The 19,565-nt window shown below is 49.2% G+C and overlaps 2 protein-coding genes across 4 annotated transcripts in view; both read right to left on the reverse strand.

Annotated features, from left to right (window-relative positions):
- Positions 1-4,168, reverse strand: part of LOC126529460 (uncharacterized) — a 60,689-nt gene extending 56,521 nt beyond the window's left edge. Inside the window, exon 1 of the mRNA XM_055069709.2 lies at positions 4,081-4,168. The gene's annotated coding sequence lies outside the window, so the exon portion shown is untranslated. The remainder of the gene's footprint in view (positions 1-4,080) is intronic.
- Positions 4,169-8,330: 4,162 nt separating this feature from the next.
- oxt (Xylosyltransferase oxt) overlaps positions 8,331-19,565 on the reverse strand; it is a 64,740-nt gene continuing 53,505 nt past the window's right edge. For all 3 annotated transcript variants that reach the window (XM_050176827.3, XM_055069708.2, XM_055069707.2), the window contains one exon: positions 8,331-8,488. In XM_050176827.3, coding sequence (XP_050032784.2) covers positions 8,412-8,488 — 77 coding nt within the window. In that variant the 3' untranslated portion in view covers positions 8,331-8,411. The remainder of the gene's footprint in view (positions 8,489-19,565) is intronic.

The raw sequence follows: 19,565 nt of genomic DNA on the forward strand, positions 1-19,565 counted from the left end.
GTTCGCGAAGCTTCACGTTTGAAAGTGAAGGAAAGCTTTGCTTTTAAAAGACGGTTAGCTTTGCCCGAAAGCGAAGCATTGAATGCGATATAGCAAGGTTTATCGTTGCGCTGAAGGCGCCTCGGAATACTGGCTTGCTGAGGAGCGCGCCAGAGATGCTGCACATACCCAAGGAGGTTCAAATAAAGTTCCGGAGGGGAGATGCCGCCGCCATCTTACTAATAAATGCAAAGCATTTCTTGGCGAACATTTGACAGTATCTATCTCTCTATACATACCTAGCCGCCTAAGTCTTGGTGCGCTCACTGTCGTTTCGTGAACCTGGTATGTGCCGCAATCGGCACAGTATGACAAGAATGTATGACGAACATAAATGATGCATCATAACATGCGTGTCATGGAGGTCGTGAAACAGCCGCCTACGTCTTGGTGCTTTCGTGGTCGCTTCGCTTTGTACTAAAATGGGCATTGTAGGACGTAATGATGAACTTAAATATACGCTAGGTCATAACATAGATGGCATGCGTGTGATGTAGGTCACGACACAGCCGCCTACGTCTTCGTGCTGTCATACAGTCGTTTCAACTCTGTAGCGTTGTCAGATGGCAAGAAGACTTGGCACCCGGAGGCGCCGCGTCCATGAGCTTTCATGTACTCATCAACTCAGCATCATTCGATACATTGACCCCGGCACGCCCCCTCTACCCGGGTTGACTGGGCGGGGGGCTTTGGTTCTGGCCAACGGTCCTTCCCGGACAAGGAGCCTGTTGTGGTGCAGCACAACTGAGGAACTGCACTCAACACGCAAACAGCCATGTCGGTCTTACAGGTCACAAGCCTGACTGACCCTCGGACTGCCTTGACGCAAAAGAGGCCAAGGCATACAACCGTGGAGAGCACCAAAGCCATCCGCGGGGCAGCGCGAGCACACGAGGGTGCGCCACCACCGGTTTCGGCTCTGGTTTCCACTGAGCCAAACAAAACCCCGTAGATGGACTGGCACACACGGCCGAGTCGAGCGAGCTTGTGAGCATGCATCAAAACTTAATGGACAGCTTTCCACCTGACTCATCGAAAATCACGGCAGGGCGAGCCCACATTTCGAGAAACTTCTTCTCCCCAAGCGGTGCCGCTCCCTGGTGAGGTGGAACCAGACCTCCTTCCGTGCTTTCGCAAGCACTTCGTGAAGGGCCGGCGCCTGTCCCCCGAAAATTGCATTGCAGCGTGCCCGCCAAACTTGGTATGAGCACTCGGCGAGAAGAAGCACGAACTGGTTGATCGCCTGATTAGGCAAGGGGTGCAAAAATCGAACTGTCTGATAGGGAACGCCTGAGGGATTAAAGAGGCTAGCAATCCTTCGGAGAAGAGCTGCAGGAAGCACACACTGCGTAAAGATATTAACCGAGTCCTCACGAGCGCCACAGAAGGGGCACACTCCACGAGCCTGGACGGCTGCGAAGGGCCTGTAGCTCAACGGCAGGCACCCTCGCGCCAGGCGGTACATGAACGTAGCTCGCCTAGCGTCGAGGAAACTGGCCGTGACGAGCTTCCAGTTTGGCCTGTGAATGGAGAGGTCATACATTTGGCAATGCGGAGGGAGACCTAGGGTGAGGATATCGACTAATTCTTGGAGTGGAGTTGAAACTACATCGATGCCGGGGTGAACCTTGCGGAGGCTTGCCAAAGAGTTGGCAGCCGCCGCATAAATGGTGGACGGGGAAGCTGAGCGAGACACACAGTGGGAAAATGTGCTCTGTGAGAACAAGCGGAGTCGGGTGCTAAGAAAAAAGGAGGTAAAGCTTCGAGTCAGGAGCATATCCGAGTTAAGAGCGACCTGGGTACACCTGACGTGTAGTGCAGTAGCCAGGATGTCCAGGTCGGGAATTCCGAGTCATCCCTTATCCCTGGGTAAATTGAGCCCCCGCCTAGCTACACAACCAGTTGTACCATTCCAGAGGAAGCGAAAGAGGACCCTCTCCAAGATAAGCTTGGTTCGGGTTCGAACAGGAGACATACACGCCACATACGTCAGGAAGGAAAACAGAAGTGAGCGAAAGATTGTCTCTCTAGCAGTCAGATGGGCATGACAACGCGCTGAATTCCTGAATCCTAGTTTCAAGCTTCTCTTTAGCCTATTCCCAGTTTGCAGGAGAGAGACCGTCTAGTTCGAATTGGAAACCTAGAATACACAGCCGCGTTTTCACAAGGAGACCATGAACGGGCTGCGGACTGGAGTTCATGTACATGGCTGCACTTTTCGACCTATTCAACCTTGCACCGCTCGCCCCGTGGTAACTGTCCATGACCTCCAAGACGCCGCAAGCTGATGTCTCGTTCGGGACAACAATGGACAAGTCATCCACATAGGCAAAGAGTGCAACCGGAGGGGAACCGAGCTTGGTGGGAGGAGCCAATTCTGCTGTCACAGGACAACCTCTGCAGAAGCGGTTCAAAAGCGAGTACGTAGACGGCAGGTGAGAGAGGGTCCCCCTGCCGTACACCACGTCCCACAATGAACGTCTCCGAGACGCGGTCCCGTATGAGAACAGCAGAAGTCGGTCGAAAACCCACACTAAAATCAGCCTCTTCCAGAACACGGAAAAGGTGCCTATGGCTAATGATGTGTCGGCTCCCCGCACGCTGCTTCGCGTAACAGCAACAGTCAAGGACATGGACAGTTACTTTTGCGGCACAACTTACTTCATTTTCCCCATAGAGATCTTACTGTAAGACTCTCTTCATGTCACTGGTTCTTTAGAAGGAAACTTGATCGCCCTGACACAACTTGCGGATATCATGGCATCGATCTCAACCGCATGTAATGTTTTAGCTGGGAACAACTCGCTTTTATTTTGTGATTACTCTAGCATTTACGCGAGCAAAACAAAAACTTTTAAGTTATCGAGCGGACCCTAGCTGTCGCGACACTCTTTCAGAGGTGAAGTCCGGGCATGCGGTGGCTTCGCCTCTGCTGGCAAGTTGCGAGAGCCGCCCCTCCAGAATGTCGGATGGCGCCCGAGACGCGACCGAAGGGAAATTGTTGCCACTGGTTAGCGTGAAAAAGAAAGGAGAACACAATTTCAGCTCGACGTTCACCAAGGAGCGGTACGCTTACGTGCTGCTCGTCAGGAACGTTAACCTGCGGGCACGCATAAAGCTCATGCTAGCAGTGCTCAAGACCATAGAGTTTCTCACTATATTACCTAGAGGAAAATCTAGCGCTACTGCGCTGTGGTATCCATATGAATGCCAGTATATATTGTGACTTCGGATTGGCATGGTTCTCGGAGAGCCACAGGACACTTTGAAGACGCGCCTGGCTAACACCGTTCCGTCTGTCACAATGATTCATTTACTACTGAAACAGTACGTAAAAGGCTGTTTTAGCTTTAGTAGTACACAAAGGCATGTTTTGTTTAATTACGAGGACTTGTTATTGGATGCACAATTAGGTGAAACCTGAAAAGCATCAGCGGGTCGCTAAAGTTGGAGGACAGACGAAAATATTCGCGCTCGCTTTGGAACAGTTTGTCGTCTGTTCTTGGCTTGCGTGGTTATGCATTGTAAGTGAGCACACTTCATTGCAACATGTAACGTGGGTGAATGAAAACCTTTTGTGAAGTTTTTACTTTAAGAACGCGTTATCTGTGTAGCCATATCCAAGTTTTAGGCGAAGTCTCCTACAACACCAGCCAACAGAATTTTAAGCCTCGCAGACACATATACCGTCATTACCATGGCAGCACAGCGCCCCTTATAGGAAACTCCCATAGACGCTGGCGCCAGATTTCACTCTAGGTGCTATAGTGAGAAACTCTATAGTCAAGCCAGAACGCTGCCTTGGCTCCGGCAGAGTCGATTGAGCCTATATTGTAACGGCGCGTTCTAAGGCCGTTCTAAGGCCTAAGACTTCTAAGGCCTCACCGCCCGCGAGTCGCGCATGCGTCGTAGATTAGCAGCGAAGCATGACAACGCCGATGACAACGCCGACGCCGCAAAAGCGCCTCGAGCGTCCGTATAATTGCTATCGCTTTCTTTTTTTTTAAATATCGCCCGACCGGTCGTCCAAACCAGACCAACCTTCGGGAATGCTTGGCTCGGGCATCACCAAGGCCGCGAAGTGCTTCTGCATCCACACGATGAGGTTGCGGATTCCGAACGTCTCCATACTGTCGAATTGCACTTCCAGCATGGAAGTTTCGGTGAACGTGATGTTGGTCTTGCCTAGGCAAGCTGCGAACCAGCCAGAAAGAAGACGGGGAGGGAGAATGAATTAAAGCGCTTTGCGAGCCAACTGCAACGGAAACATTGAACTGCGTAGATATTCTAGATTCAGATACAGCGTGAATATAGAGCCCGCTCCATGAAAAAAAAAATGAAGTTTGAAATACGGGTCCATGCGGCACGAAAAGCTAGCAAAAATATTAAATTATGGGGTTTTACGTGCCAAAGCCACGATCTGATTATGAGGCACGCCGTAGTAGGAGACTCCGTAAATACGGACCACCTGGGGTTCTTTAACGTGCACCTAAATCTAAGTACACAGGTGTTGTCGCATTTCGCCCCCATTGAAATGCGGCCGCCGTGGCCGGGATTCGATCCCGCTACATCGGGCTTAGCAGCCCAACGCCATAGCCACTAAGCAACCACGGCGGGTCACGCAAAAATATTAATTTTTGACACTGCAATTGAAGAAAAAAAATAGCTTGAAGGTGATTGAACGCCTAGGTAAACTCCACGATAAAAAGAACGCTTTCTTGGATGATTAGGGGGGTGATAACGGGGTGCGTGAATCGTGCGATTTATTGTGAGAGCAGCGCTGCAGCGACAACGTTTGATCGACGTCAAGTAGAGGTTGAATCGCCTTCCAACTTTCTGTCATCAGTTATCATCATCGTCGTCGTCATCATCATCACAATGACAATTTTTCATCGTCATCATCAGCCAGTGGCCCCAATTGTGCGCACAATACCCAGTGAAACATCGCCCAAGTCGGTGCAAGGAGATTCACTAAAGAGCGGCACATATGCAATGACCCATATACAAGTTGATGTCGTAGAGGTTCATTGAAGAGCGAGACATGTGGTGACACATACCCAGTGACACCTACACAGAAAACTCACAGGCACGTAGCCAGTGGGTCACGTGGCAACTATGTGTTGACTGCATCATCTCAGGATCGGCCCACGAAAAAGAAAAGTGGCATGTTCGCCCAAAACACGAAGTGTCGATAGCGATGGCAAATTTTGAGGCAATTGCTACGTACGGGTGGATGTCTGATTTTCCAGTCGTTGCGGTGGTATTGCCCAGTCGTTGTGGTGTGAACCTCTCCTCTCGTACTTTGTGTTTTTCGACTGCTTTCTCCCTTCAGCTATGTACCAACTGGCCCGGACTTCAACCCTTCTGATTTTCCCTTAATTAATTACACGAAGCAAGCAAGGTTCGCCGTTTCATTGGTTGTGCAACTGCAGTAAACATTCGCTTCCTAATAAAATTAACAGGCATAGTGTCGCGCGCGAACGGGCAAGCACGAACAAATGTCACGTGACGACCGTGCACGCTCGTTGTCACAAGCGCTGGCGTGGTGAAGAGCGGCAGCAGTGATCATGCAGCGAATTCCCCTTCGTGCTGCCTCTCGCTTCGACGCGTCTCCGAAGCTGCAGATTGCGCGACCTCCAACACTACAGACGCGGAGGCGAGTACACAGCGCACACGAAGCCAACAGTCCTATCTGCTCGCCTAGAGGCGTTGCACCCTGCCGCAAATTACCTCCACGATACGGCGCGCGCGACCGCGCCATGCGCAGACACGGTCAGAAAAGGGACGCGCCCTCATACCCTGCCCCCCCCCCCCCCCCCGACGTCTTGCGCGTGAGAGAGAACGGCGCGCATCAAGCTAACATCCTTCTAGGCTCTCTCTCTCTCTCTCACTGCTTTCCCTCGCACCCCTTGCATACGGCGTGAGCGCGCTACCTTATCACAGTTGGATTTTATGCGGAATCTCACGGCGACGCCGACGGCGATAACTTGCCTGGAGTGTCCATGTAATTGCTACCGCAATAAAAGGCTAGAAACCGGCGCCAGGAACAGCCTACCCGATATGGAAAAGTGGCGATAACTCTTCAAAGAAGACACACGTCTTAAAAAGAAAATGGCGCCATCTTCTCTCGGGGCAAGTCAAGCATGCGCGACCAACGGAGAACAAGCGGCTTCTCCGCACGACCTCCGAGGATGGGCGGCTCCCGCAGCTATAGTTACTGAAAAGGAGCCATATACTTTTAACTCTAGCCGCGGCGCGCTGAAAAAAAATCTCGAAAGCAACGTGCTGGGACTCGCGTCATACCAGCTAATCACCACGCGCACACGTAGTCTGCATATAGGCGCTGTTTCAAGTCTGCTTATAAGAAAATTAGACGAATAGCGCCCCTGCCGCGTTTGCCAAGGTTGCTTCAATAATATACACTACTTGTTTGTAACAACCACTTACAGCCAAAGTGAAATTTCGCATTGTATTATATTTCGTGTGAGAGGTGTCCACCGTGGTTACTGAAACAAGATAGCGGGTAACAACAAAATGGGGACTTGATGCCGTCATCATCAACAAGAGGGAAGCCTCACCCTAAATGCGTGCCGCTCTTCAACGAACGTCTTTGACGACAACTTGGGTAACTATAGGTAAGTGGCACTGTGAATGTGCCGCTCTACTATGACGAAAAAGATCCCTTAAACTTATCCAACGCTGAGCAGAAACGAACCCACGTGACAAGGTTTCATCAAGGACAGCAGCACGGCGCATTAGCCGGCTGCGCCACAAACGCACTAGGCATATGCCGCTCTTCAATGAACCTGTCACCAAATTTAGCTGGGTCATCAATGATGTGCCACTGAATGTGTGGGGAGCGAGCGAACAATTCTCATCATTAGCTGCAGGCACCGGCGCGCCACGGTTGCCGTCTCTGAGGTTCCTAGATGTCGCAGCGTGTCCATAAAGTAGCGAGAGAGAGACATGAACGCGGTTGCCGCGCATGCACAGTTTCTCAGCGTTTGCACGCACCAGCGCGCCACGCATCTCGGAGGCCACGCGCAGGCTCCGCGGCGGCGGCGCTAGATGGCACCACGTGTTTTTTAGGGAAGCGCGAAAGAGGCATCCCGCTGCAGGTCACGCCTCATGCACACCTCGTTTCGATGGTTGCAATTCGCCGTGTAGCTATACTGGTTCAATGCTAACGTAATACATCGGCAGTCATCCTGAGATGAGTTCTGTCGCTTTTTTTTATTTTGTGTATAATGGGATGAATTTATAAGCGCCTTCCACCTGTTTTCTTTTTCGCTACTCGTAGACATGGTGGTAGCCCACGCCACACCCGCAAAGTCTGTTCGGAGCGGGTGTTTGAGAGTGACGTCAAGCGTTATCCGCCACCATCACTCGTGCGCAGCTCGTGTTACGTCTACTTTAACGGCGCGTTGTGCTTGCGAGTGGTCCATTGTCATCTGTATTGCTAATGTATTGTGTTTGTACTCCAGAGATGAGGGAGGTCGTGAATTGTTCTAATTTAGTTGTGGAGGTTCGTGTTACACTTGTATATAAAATCAGCAGCTCGGAGGTGATGCATTAAATCTGGCTCTAATGGTGCCTAAGGGAGACGCACAGTGGGAAACTCGAATCGCGTAAACGTCGTGGTGCTGCTGCTAAAAGTTTTCGCAGGACCGCAAAAAGGCGAGCCTCGACACCAGCGACCATGCCTGGCAATGCAGAAGTGAAGTACGCGCCCAGCGATATAACTGTAAAACATTTAATCACACCCGGTATGCGCCCGAATGCTTCCCATTGCCAGCGATTCTCGCATGGCATGTTTTATTTATTTTAGTCCCTTCCATGTGACGTGAAATCACAAATAGACGTGCAGTACTCACGGAATGAAACGCATCAATTGAGGTTTAACTAACGCGCATACTTACGTTCCCACCGGCTGCATTTCGCGTCACATCGACGTAATTTTGGCGCGTGCGCTTAGATCGGAGTCCGCGTCACCTTTGGTGACCAGATTCCTAGCGACATGATGTCGCACTACTTTTGCGCATGTGCAAGGTTCCGCTAAATGCTCCCCTGTCGCGTTTCATTCCGCGAGCACTATATACGTTCCAAATGCGTTTGCGTATACTTGGCTCGACAGCTGCCTTTCTAGCCTTCAAAAAAAAGCAGACTGTCGGGCGTCGTTCTCCAAAATTCGAACACACCGCATGCGTATACACACGCCATGGAGCGGGCGCACATTGCCAACCAGCGCGTATACAACTGGAGTGCCTCACTCTGTGCTCCACCAGCTGGAACTGGCGCCTGCAGGCTCGTGAGTTGAAGCAGCGCGACCAGGACCGTGGCCCGCCTCCGGCCAGGGTCTCCAGGGCCACGGCTCATCGCCGACGCTCGCCGACGCGTATAGCGATGTACTGGCGACGTCCGGGGATCCGCGCTGCGCTTGCCGGATAGACTGCGACGCAGCGCATCGAGCACACGATTTAATGCAATGGCATTGGTAAGAACCATTAAAAGACGTTCGGCATTGCGAGCTATCATCAAAAAAAAAAAGAAGCTCGGGGAGAGGAGGAGGCGTTTGAAAGCTGAGTCAAACGGGTCTGTAAGGGTGGGGAGGGGGCAGGCGTGTACGTCAACGTCATGTGACAGCACGGCGTCGACCTGCTTTGTCGCGTCACCGAACGCGTCCCGCAAATTCAGCCGTTTTTCGTATTTATTCTTTTTCAGCGGCTTGAATGCCAGCAGCCCGATACGCTGGATTCAGGACGTCACTTTCTGCAGTGCTCAAAATGAATAATTTCGCATATACATTGTTGTTGTTGTTTTTCATTTGTTTAGACCATACAGCCTTTTTTTTTTCTTTTTTAGATCACCCGTGGCAGATAGCGCGACCTTAGTCCTTGAGCTGGATTACTCGAAGCGGCTGACATTACACGCGCGAGAAATCAATGTGCGTGATTCACTAATTAACAAATCACCACCAATTAACTTTCTGTCGATTATGGCGCACATTGCCATTTACGAATTGTAGCCGGTGAGTTTGCGAGGCATATCCACTTGAAATGACTTCTAAGGATCGCTTTTACTTTCAGTAAAAAATGCGATATGCTTCCGCTTAATTAGTTTTTCAACAAACCGCCACTTTATGCACCGAAGCGTAAGAGTAACTGGAACGCTCGTCGCAAACATTGGGAATCGATATCTTGAAACTAGTGTCATCCTCACAATTCGCAAGTCGATACGCCTTGCGAACTAACTGGCTACAATTCGAATACATGTGCCGTAAAATAATGAAGCACATAATGTTAATTAGTGACGTTTCGTTAATGAGTAGACACCATATTCCGACTTCTAGGGCGAGAAATGTCTGCCCTGAGCAATCCAGCTCAGTGACTAGAGCTATGCTATCTGCCACAGTCGATTTTTTTTTTCAATTCTTTATTGTCTCAAAAAAAAAAAAGGACCACCCGTTATCATAATCTGCACTTTGTGAATCTCAATGTGCTCTTTTGAGCCTGGTGTCTACGCAGCACACGTGCGTTGTCTAACATCGGCGTGCGCCGGCACGTTTTCCAATGGCCTGCGAGGCATTCGTGATGGGTCCCGCAACGACAAGCTTGTTTTGCATGCAGTCGCCCCACAGCGATGCTTCTATCTGAAGGCGGGTGCGTACCCTAAGCGTATAGCGCCCCCAATAACGGGCAGGCACGCGATGTGGGCATGTCTGTATACAGCAGTAGAGCACCGTCCCCACCGATCATCGGCTCAGAGGGCAGGGAAGGCACTTTTAAGCCGAAAGCCTTTAAGAGGCATCTTTAGCTCGGGTGCTCCTATCTAAATACATGTAAAATTCATTTTTCTCGGCAACCACTGCACCAAATTTGGCGAGGTTTGTTGCATTTAAAAGAAATACATAAAATCTAGCGACTGTTGGTTTTGAATCATTTATTTAGGTGCTCAATTTTTTTATGAAAAATTGGCAAGAATCAAAAATTTTCGAAAAGCGAAACTATCAAGTTCACAACTCTGTAACTCAATAACGAAAAACGATAATAGAATTCTGTGAATTGCACCTAATAGTACATCTAAAGCGGACAAAATTAATATCTTACACATGAATATAAAAAAATTTAATTATACCGAAATACAGCTTTTGCAGAACCCTTGTAACCAACGTAACAAATTCACGTAAGATGTAAAATGGCATATCAAATTTGTTCGCTTTGAATGATCTAATGGATGCCGTTTATAGAACCGTCATATCTCTTCTTGATGCAGAGCTATGAAGTTGTAAACTTCGTGCTTCTATTTTTTTTCAGGCGGCCAAATATTTGAAAAACGTTTTAACAAAATTCAAGCCCTAAAGCGAAATTCCGCTCCCAACAGTCACTCGAATTTAACTTTCTCTCTCAGATGCAACAAACTTCATTGAAATCGGTCCAGGGGTTATCCCAGAAAAATGTTTTTGAGTTTTACATGTATTTCAATAGGCCGCGTCGGAGTTGGGCCCGAGCTAAAGCTTCCTCTTAATGGCTCACTCGCGGCGTCCGACCGTCCGTCCGTCCGTGCCGTGGAACGGTGCCGGCTGTGGCCTCTCCTAAAGCCCCTTAAACTTCGTAAAGTACTGCCACGCTTTGAAGAATGCCGCCTCCTCCTCGCGCGCTCTGTCCGAGGCCGACGGGGCGTCGCTATTGGCCTAATAGCATTACGTGGGCCCTCGCGCCGTGCATCAGCGCCATTTTTGCTCGAGAAGCGTCTACGGAGTGGCGAGGAGCGCATGTTGGCGCCGTTGCTATGCTCGAGCAGTGTAGGCGGCGCCACGGTCGAGGAGGGAGCTTGAAAGAGAGGAGAAACGAGGAGGAGTGAAGGCGGAGGGGGAGAGTGTCACTACTTTACGAAGTTTAAGGGGCTTTAGCCTCTCCCCCTCACTCTCTCAGCAATCACGTGATGGCACAGCGGCGCACACGGCAACGCTCCTTCGTCAGACGTCTCGTTGCAGTAGTCGAGTGGCTCCCAAGCGGCCCGACGATGATTCCACGGCAGGCGACTCGGAGAAGCGCCCCAAGAATGTGGATTCCCCCAATACCAAACGCCAGCAGAAGAATGAGCGAATGCGCATGCGGCAGGCAAACACGTCACCGGGCACCAAGGCCCGGGAAGCGGAAAGGCACCCTGGCCTTGGAATGGGCACAGGCTTTCGCCGAACACACTTTGGAATTTACAAAGTTTCCTTCAATTTTTTTGTGCATTCTGAGAACGTCTGGTTCGCACGAGCGGCTTTAACTCAATGGCTGTCCGTGCACGTCTCTATACTGTAGCGAAGTGACGCAGCCGTGAGATATCAGAAGCATCAACTCACCAGGGAGACGGAAGAAGAATGGGGATGAATTCTGGCAGGGGCAAGTCCAAATTCACAGGTACGACGACGAGAGTAGCATTTCAATAACTAAGTTTATTCACTTGGCATTTGCCGTATTAAGTTTAAACTGTATAAAAATATTTACAAACAGAACGATGTCATACCCGTCGTCGTCGGCCTGCCTGACCGGCCTGGTCTCCCCTGGTGAAGTTGCGCCGTGTCTGCTGCTGTCTACTTGCTCACTCAAAAACTACTCGAACGACTCCTTAAATAAGTTTCCCCAGCATCCAAGGGACCCGCGGACCGGCGGGAGGCGCAGGCTTCTCCACCAATGAGGTATTTCGTTACCCCGACCAATCAGGCAAGCCGACATCATCCAATGAGCGTCAGAGTTCAAGGGGTCAAGAAATGGTCGCGTCAACACTCCGTACACCAAAACACTCTGACCCTAACTAATCGGCTTTTGTCAGCCGAGCGGGGGGAAGAGGGCGCGTCAGGTGCACGTGTGACGTCAGGCGCGGCGGCCGGGCGGTCAGTACCTGCCCGTGGCGCCGTCGCGGTTATTTGGGGTACAAAGGTTGCCCCCGCGTCGAGGAGCCCACAAAATTCCCCGAAAGTAAGCAAAGAGGCCCGCGCTACACACTTTTCGCGACAATACCCTCTCTCTCTACGTTCTATCACTCGCCCTTCTCCCTTCCCCCAGCGTAGGGTAGCCAACCAGAACCCTTGACTGGTTAACATCCCTGCCTTCCTTATATCACTCTGCCTGTATGCGGCAGCTGTGATTTTAGAAGGGACTAGGGTGACGTAGACGAAAGCCGCAGCCAAAGTCGCACTTACGGGCACGCTGGACTCTGTCACCGAGAACTCGATAGGAAAGCACGGAGCTCGTCGCGAACGTGACTGGCCAGTCGAGCTAAGGAACTGCTTCTTGTCTTTTTCTTCCACGAGACGCGAGGACGTGTGGAATTCTTCCTCGTCGTCTAAACCTCATCTTAAACTGCACGCGGGGCGTATGTCCTAGCTTTTGGCACTGAAAGCAGTGAAATAAGTAACATATTTATATATAGATTTATGGATGGACGTAGTAGTTCTGCGGAAACCCGCAAGGTGGAGAGAAGTAATGAATAAAGGGAAAATCAGACATCCATCCGTTCGTAGCAATGGCTACAAAGGAAACCCATACGGGTTCCTCGAAAGAGAAGCCTCATAGTTGAAGAAAAATTCGTCCTGGTCCGGGACTCGAACCCGGGACCACCGCTTTTCCACCTTGCGGGTTTCCGCTGAACTAGTACGTCCAACTCTTGCCTTTGCTTCGTGTTGTCGACAAATTCGACTTCGCCCTGCCATCTGCTAGCCGCCTGGTTAGCTCAGATGGTAGAGCGGCTGCACCGGAAAGGCGGTGGTCCCGGAAGAGGACGAATTTTTCTTCAACTATGAGGCTTCTCTTTCGAGGAACCCGTATGGGTTTCCTTTGTAGCCATTGCTACGAACGGGTGGATGTCTGATTTTCCCTTTATTCATAGATTTATGGATATTTACCTGTAGGGGTCGGCGCGAGCCTTCGCTAAGAGAACCTGCTATGCTCTGCGCTGGGGAAAAGGGAAGAAGACTAACGAAATAGGGATGGGAGATGATCGCGACACGAAAATTGGTACGGCGATGATGCTAGTACTCAACACAGCAGCGTATTAAAAAGCCTTGAGGCTAGTGCGGTGTCTTGTGCCAAATTTCGGCAGGAACCATCTCAGGCACGTGGTCGACTTTAGTGCTACTAGCATGGAAGCAGCGTGCTATGTTGAATATCGATGAATGTTCCCCCCGCACGTAATACGTCCGTCGCGGTTCTAACCGTACAACTGGAGAAGGAGGAGGAAAAACTTTATTTGCTCTAATTGGTTAGAAATTAGCGGTGGTAGCTGTTGTCGGCAGTCTTCACGGTCTTCTTCCCCATCTGCGCGGGGTCGACGCCCCTATTCCAGGGCACCACTGAGGGTGGCTACTCGGTGAGCGTGCCTTACTAGTCCATGCTGGACTTCCGGCTTGCTGCTGGAGAGCACCCTACTGCTCCGCACTCGGGTCTTCTTTTGAAGGAATCTGCGGCGCCAGCCCAATTCCTCGTGTTGGGGTGAAAGCTGGACGTAACTGTTTTGAATTTTGGGGCGAAAGGAGTCAAAACTACTACGAGTATCTGGACGCGACTAGGCACGAATGCCCTGAAGAAGCAATTTTTAATGCTATAGCTTTAACGGCCCTGGTGTCGCATAACACCCGGTGTCGGCGTCTTGCGTCGGACGTTGTTTAGCGAACAATCTTTCCGAACCCTAACCACACAGGCCCGTTGCGTGGCGCAGAGGCGTTACTGTATTAATTGGATTCCTCAAAGTAAGATGCGTCAGAAAAATCGTAAAGTACAACCTAAACACAAGCTACAGACATGATAGCGTCGGATTGTAATTTGAACACAGCAGAAAACATCATTCTCTTACGTGGAAACTCAAACATAAACCCGTCTTTTTCAGCGTTTTCTACCATTCATAGGGCGGCGTGCTGCGTTCGGTTCCTTGCAACAACACCGTCCAGATGGCGCTGGCCTCCGCGCATCCGTGGCCCACGCAAGAGGCCGAGTTTCTACCAGAAAGCTCGCCTTCGTGCATAGCGTTCGCCGCCGGCGTTTCCCGGTAAACGTTAGGGTTACATAAGCTGCAGTTGCCGGGAAGCGTGAGAAGCAGTCAGGGATCTTTGAATGCTCTCGCGTTCCCCTATTAAAGGCGAAGCTTAAGCGTGCTCCAAATTTATGTAATGTATGCCACGTTTTCATCTCGATACATTTTTCTGAAATTGGCGCCTGTTCATCTGCGTCGTCGTTATTATCTCGCATTTTGCCTGAAGATGACAACTTCCTCTTGCGTCGGCACATGCAATGCCGCTCTGACCAGTCAATAAAAGGGACCGGGTCTAAGTACGATCACGACCAATGCGCCCATATTTACAGTTTACTTATTCGTATGACAACACTCACAACTTTTATGGTTGCGCTGTCAATTGCAAGTATCCATCGCCTGGAAATAGAGGCGTACGAACATTCGAAACTTTCCAACAATGAATCGAAGTGTCCTATTTGATTCAGTTGCCATTCGTAAGTGCAATTATTTTTCGAATAGGTTTAGAATACTTAAAATCAATGTGTGCCATCAGGTATAAAATTAGAGCAAGAGTGCGACTATTTTATCCCCCTTAGAGTAAATACAGGGTATTTCTACGAGGACATTTAGAAATATTTAATAATAGCCATTTTGAAATAAAAAGACTGTTCCTTCGAAGACGTGCCGTCAGTCGTGGCGTCCATGGGTTGACGGGTGATACGCCGTAGTTGCTGATGACCAGAAATTCATTAAATAACTTATAAACCATTACTTCGAGTGGGCTCATCGTAATGATGAGCCGACTCAAAACTCAATAAGCCCACTCATGAGCGTAATGACGTCACCCAGCAGCAGGCATCCAGTGCGCTGGCTGCCCGCTGCTGGGTGACGCAAGCAGAACGTCGCTTCGAGGGGCATGGCTTTGAGCTCGCTGCAGCCTGCCAGCATGGCTTTCGCATGCTCTGATATCCGAATTTCGTCGAGCCATAGTCCCACCTGTAACCACATTTTTCCAGGTCTAAACGTTGACATGGCTTGTACCACCGAATCCTAGCTTCAGTTTCCCGATTGCGATGGACCCGCTGAATCTAAATGTGCTTAAATGAATCGTGTCAATTAACGACTAATTAGCACTTACCACTCGTCACCCCATGGTCACCTTGACTAACGGCATGTCTCCGAAGGAGCCACCTTTTTATTTCAAAACGGATATTTTTAAATATTGCTAAATGTCTTCGTATAAACACACTGTATAGGCTTAAAACATGGGGACTTGCATAGTGCCGCAGGCTGCGTCGCCTAAAGCCCCTTAAACTTCGTAAAGTGCCGGCACGCTTTGAAAAATGCCGCCTCCTTCTCGCGCGCTATGACCGAGGCCGACGTCGCGTCGCTATTGGCCTAATAGCATCACGTGGGCCCTCGCGCCGTGCATCAGCGCCATTTTTGCTCGAGAAGCGTCTACGGAGTGGCGAGGAGCGCATGGTGGCGCCGTTGCTACGCTCGAGCAATGTAGGAGCGTAAAAGAGAGGAGAAACGAGGAGTGAAGGCGGAGGAGGAGAGTGTCACTACTTTACGAAGTTTAAGGGGTTTTAGCGAGCCAGACTTTTGCGGACATACAGGGATCATTCGCCCTGTCCGAAGAATCCTGTGTATTCGAACAACCCAGTTATTTGTTCCTAATGCTCCACTTGGGCTAGTTAATGAACAACGCTTCGTAACATATGTAATGTAACGATATTGATGCTGACTTTATGTGTAGTAGGCAGCGAACATCGTTTTATGTTCATGGTGAGAACGGCTGTTCGTTATTCGAAAGGTATTCGATTGTCGATTAGATTCGGCTCTGGCACTTTTCGACTCGGCCTACAAAAAAGTAATGATAATAATATTCGCACACCTGTAAATCCTGTAAATCGAAGGGAGATATAAATGCGGGCTTCTCCCACACATTACCTCTACATGCGGGGAAGCCTGCTTCAAAGCGTCCGGCTTGGAGCGCGGCACCAGCGATATTTAACCTGAAGCGCAGTGCATTCAACGTACTGATAGCCGGAGAGGTGACGTATATGCGCAAGTTCGCCTACGTACGTGTACGTGCTGTGACGTCGCTCATAGTGACACCTGACTTCGAGAATTATCCAAGGTAACATCTGTTATTTGTGTAATCTGTTGCTTCAATAGACAAATTAAAGCTTAGAGAAACAATAAAACACACAAACCGACTGTCTGCGTGTTTTTGTTTCACTTCACGCCGCAGCAAGAGAGATGTACTTCCGTTTCGTCTGCTTGTTCCCACGTCATACAGTCGCACGCGCTGAGATCGAAACTATGTAATTTTCTACCGTGTTCCAGCGCGCGATGATGCTCTGTCATCCGCTTGCGTCTGCCTCAGTGTTCGTGTAGCACTGACTTATACCGCTGGTCAAGTGTCCTCGTGCACAGCGCGCAAAATCCTGCGCTGCGCGAAAGGAGACAAAGCTCGCGCGCGCGACCGTCAGCGGAAGTACACCACGCAGCAAAAAAGCAAGAGGAAAAAAAAAAAAAGAACGCGGAACCCTTGACATATGCGTCACGCGACCCTCCAGCTCCGATATGGGAGAACGCAGGGAAGGAGCAAGTGGAGAGAGCGTGTCTCTTAGCGGTGGCCCTCGCCTCCTCTGAAATCATGGGTTCCTGGCATTGAAATATTTCTATCTCGGCTATTAATGAACCGATTTGAAAAAATATTGCGGCAGAACGCTCCCTAGAGGGCACGTAACAACTTCCAGCGTATAATCAAAATTTTCTATTTGGCCTGGTGAGAAGCCCTTTAAAGGGGGCCGTGAAACACATTATGGAACGCTGCTGATCTGCCGTAGAGGCTGCGTGCATGAAGCAGGGAATTCAAAATCTCGTGTCAAACACAGCGAAAAAATCGCTTGCCCTCGCTTCCGCAGTGCGTCACATCGAAAGCTGCTGGCCTGACAACGATAGCGGCTGGTTTCGTGATGGCGATAGCATTTGCAGTGATACATAATTTCTGATGTTAAGTTAAATAAATAACTATATATGTGCGTGTGCGCGCGTGTGTGTACACACGTGCGCGCGATCTCAAGATGGAAAAATCATTGCATCTTTGCAGTGCACGTAGCTGCGTCAGCTGCGCGTGACCTCCGAGACTGACAGCGGCGTGCTGCGTAGCGTAGTTTACCGCGACCGCCACGGGGTGTCGCGACAAGCCCATTTCGCCGCCGCGACATTCAACTTGTCTTGTCTTGTCTTGTGTCCCAGACAATGGCGCATACCCACTATGGGGGATTGGCCAAGAAGCAGGCGGTTTTTCGTATGCTTAGTAGTAAAGCCAAACTAGATTTAAATTGTGGAGCATGAGACTAGAACTGTAATTTAGACGTATGATGGAAATATTGTGAATTTTGATAAAATAAGTTAACGTAAATAAATGAAATAATAGAAAATATTGATAATTTTAGAAAGTCAGCAAGGTACTCTTTTTGTATCTCTAATAAAATTGTAAATTGCAAGAAAAGCATCCCTGTGGCTTGATCCCAGTGAGGTCGCACCAAAAGAAAGAATGGTTGGTGAGGTTAGCGATAGCCCAAGTTTGGTGAATGAGTGTACTAATAATTTTCTTTTGGCCCCGAGGTTTGCCCTCTTGGCTTCTCGGCTGCATAAAGCTTCCCGCGGGCTAGCGGAGATGAAAAGTGAGAAAGCCGGGTGTCGGGGAGACAAAGCCCCTTACAGCCACAGAATTAAAAAAAAAATTATAGCATGAGATTCGTGAGACGACGTCCTTTATAGTAGGGTCATTCTACGATTAGCTAGAAAATAGTTTCAGGGCTCTTTAAGGGAAGGCTTTAGCTCGGGAGCCCCTGACTAAATACACGGGAATGGAGAAATCGTGTTTCTCGGCTACCACTCCAGCACCAAATTTGATGAGGTTTGGTGCATTTAAAAGAAAGAAAGTGACTATCTAGTGACAGCTGATAACACATTTTCATTCACGCCGTCAATTTTTTTAATGAATATTGTTCAAGATTGCAAATTTTCAGATAACTAAATTTTCAACTTTACAGCTCTGTAACTCGGCAATGGAAAACGGTATCACGATATATAAATTGAATCTAATAGCACATCTAAAGCGGACAGAATCGACCTATTATATATGGTTATTAAACACACCACTAATATTCGTGTAGGACTTTTGCAAGACTCTTGTGAACATTCTAACAATTTCGTGTTAATATCAAATTTGCTACTGCGGTTGCAAGGAGCCCCCGAGCTAAAGCATTAGTGACGCTAATGCTGGCGTAGAAAACTAAATTAGCTAAAGAAACCAAATGAAGCTTACGCGTACATCACTAATTTATTAAAGCGCCTGCCTAATCAAAGTACCCTCTGCGATTTGAAACGCAAGCAACATTTAAACGTTGTCTAGAGTGAAGAGTTTCGAACAAATCAGCATAGTCTCTGTCGCCTTTTTAACAATGCACAAGTTTCTTATCCATGCCGGTCTCCGATGCGCGTCATCTGCTCCTTTCGGTAAGCGATGTAATCATACATTGCTGTCTTCCTACGGCGATTACTCGCATAATGGTACGCAACAAAAAGTATTTCGACAGTCGTCTTCTTTTTTGGGGCTTGTGCGCGGCGGCGTCGCGACGATTTGACAACTACGAGGCGTTCAGCACATGCTGCGATAGGCGACGATCTTTCGCTTCGAGCCTAAACCTGGATCGGCTAGTTCTCGGCGCGGCCGCTAGGTTGCGAGGGTTGCTTGGAGCCGCGAATAAGCCACAACTTCAGTTTGCTTGTCTTTTCACGCGTACTTCTCCTCGTGCAAACGCCAGCTAGCTCTTTGAGACGATCGGCGCTATACGACGCATTGCATATATAGCATATGCACCTCCGCCATTTTCCACTAGGCTGCAGACGCAGGAACAAGGCGCATGAATAGTCAACCTTTACCACTGCCTTTCACGTGCATCGTGCAAACTAGTGCTTCAAGACGCTGTACGCTCGACTGCATCAACTTCGGAATAGGCCCAGGTGGTAACAGAACAAGTTGCATCGTTTCTTCACCAGAGAACCAAAATAAATCCGGCAGAACACACCTCATGATGAACGACGACGTTACCTACAGGGTGTCTACCAAGTTGATATTTCCAAATTCCCCGAGTTTTCCAGGTTTTCCCTGAGTGCCTTTGCAAAATTCCCTGAGTGATGCAGAACTGTTTTATGTCAAGACGAGCTGAAACCATATCGCCCGATGCGGTCACTTTCTGGTAAGCATATCAAAAAAATTTTAAAAAAAACGACTCAATCCAATTTGAATACTAAGGAGTAGTGTTCATGTTATTCAAGAAGAGAATAGAAGGGAGGGGTTAGTAAAATTCACAGCAAATAAAATGTCTTCGAAAAAATTGCAAATTGAGCCGCACATTGTCTCAAATACGAATAGAAAAGGAGATGCATACAAAAGCAAATATTTTCGAACAGGAACTATTACTATCAACTGATAGCAAGCTCAG

Source organism: Dermacentor andersoni, chromosome 8, assembly GCF_023375885.2.
Source record: "Dermacentor andersoni chromosome 8, qqDerAnde1_hic_scaffold, whole genome shotgun sequence".
Classification (NCBI taxonomy): domain Eukaryota; kingdom Metazoa; phylum Arthropoda; class Arachnida; order Ixodida; family Ixodidae; genus Dermacentor; species Dermacentor andersoni.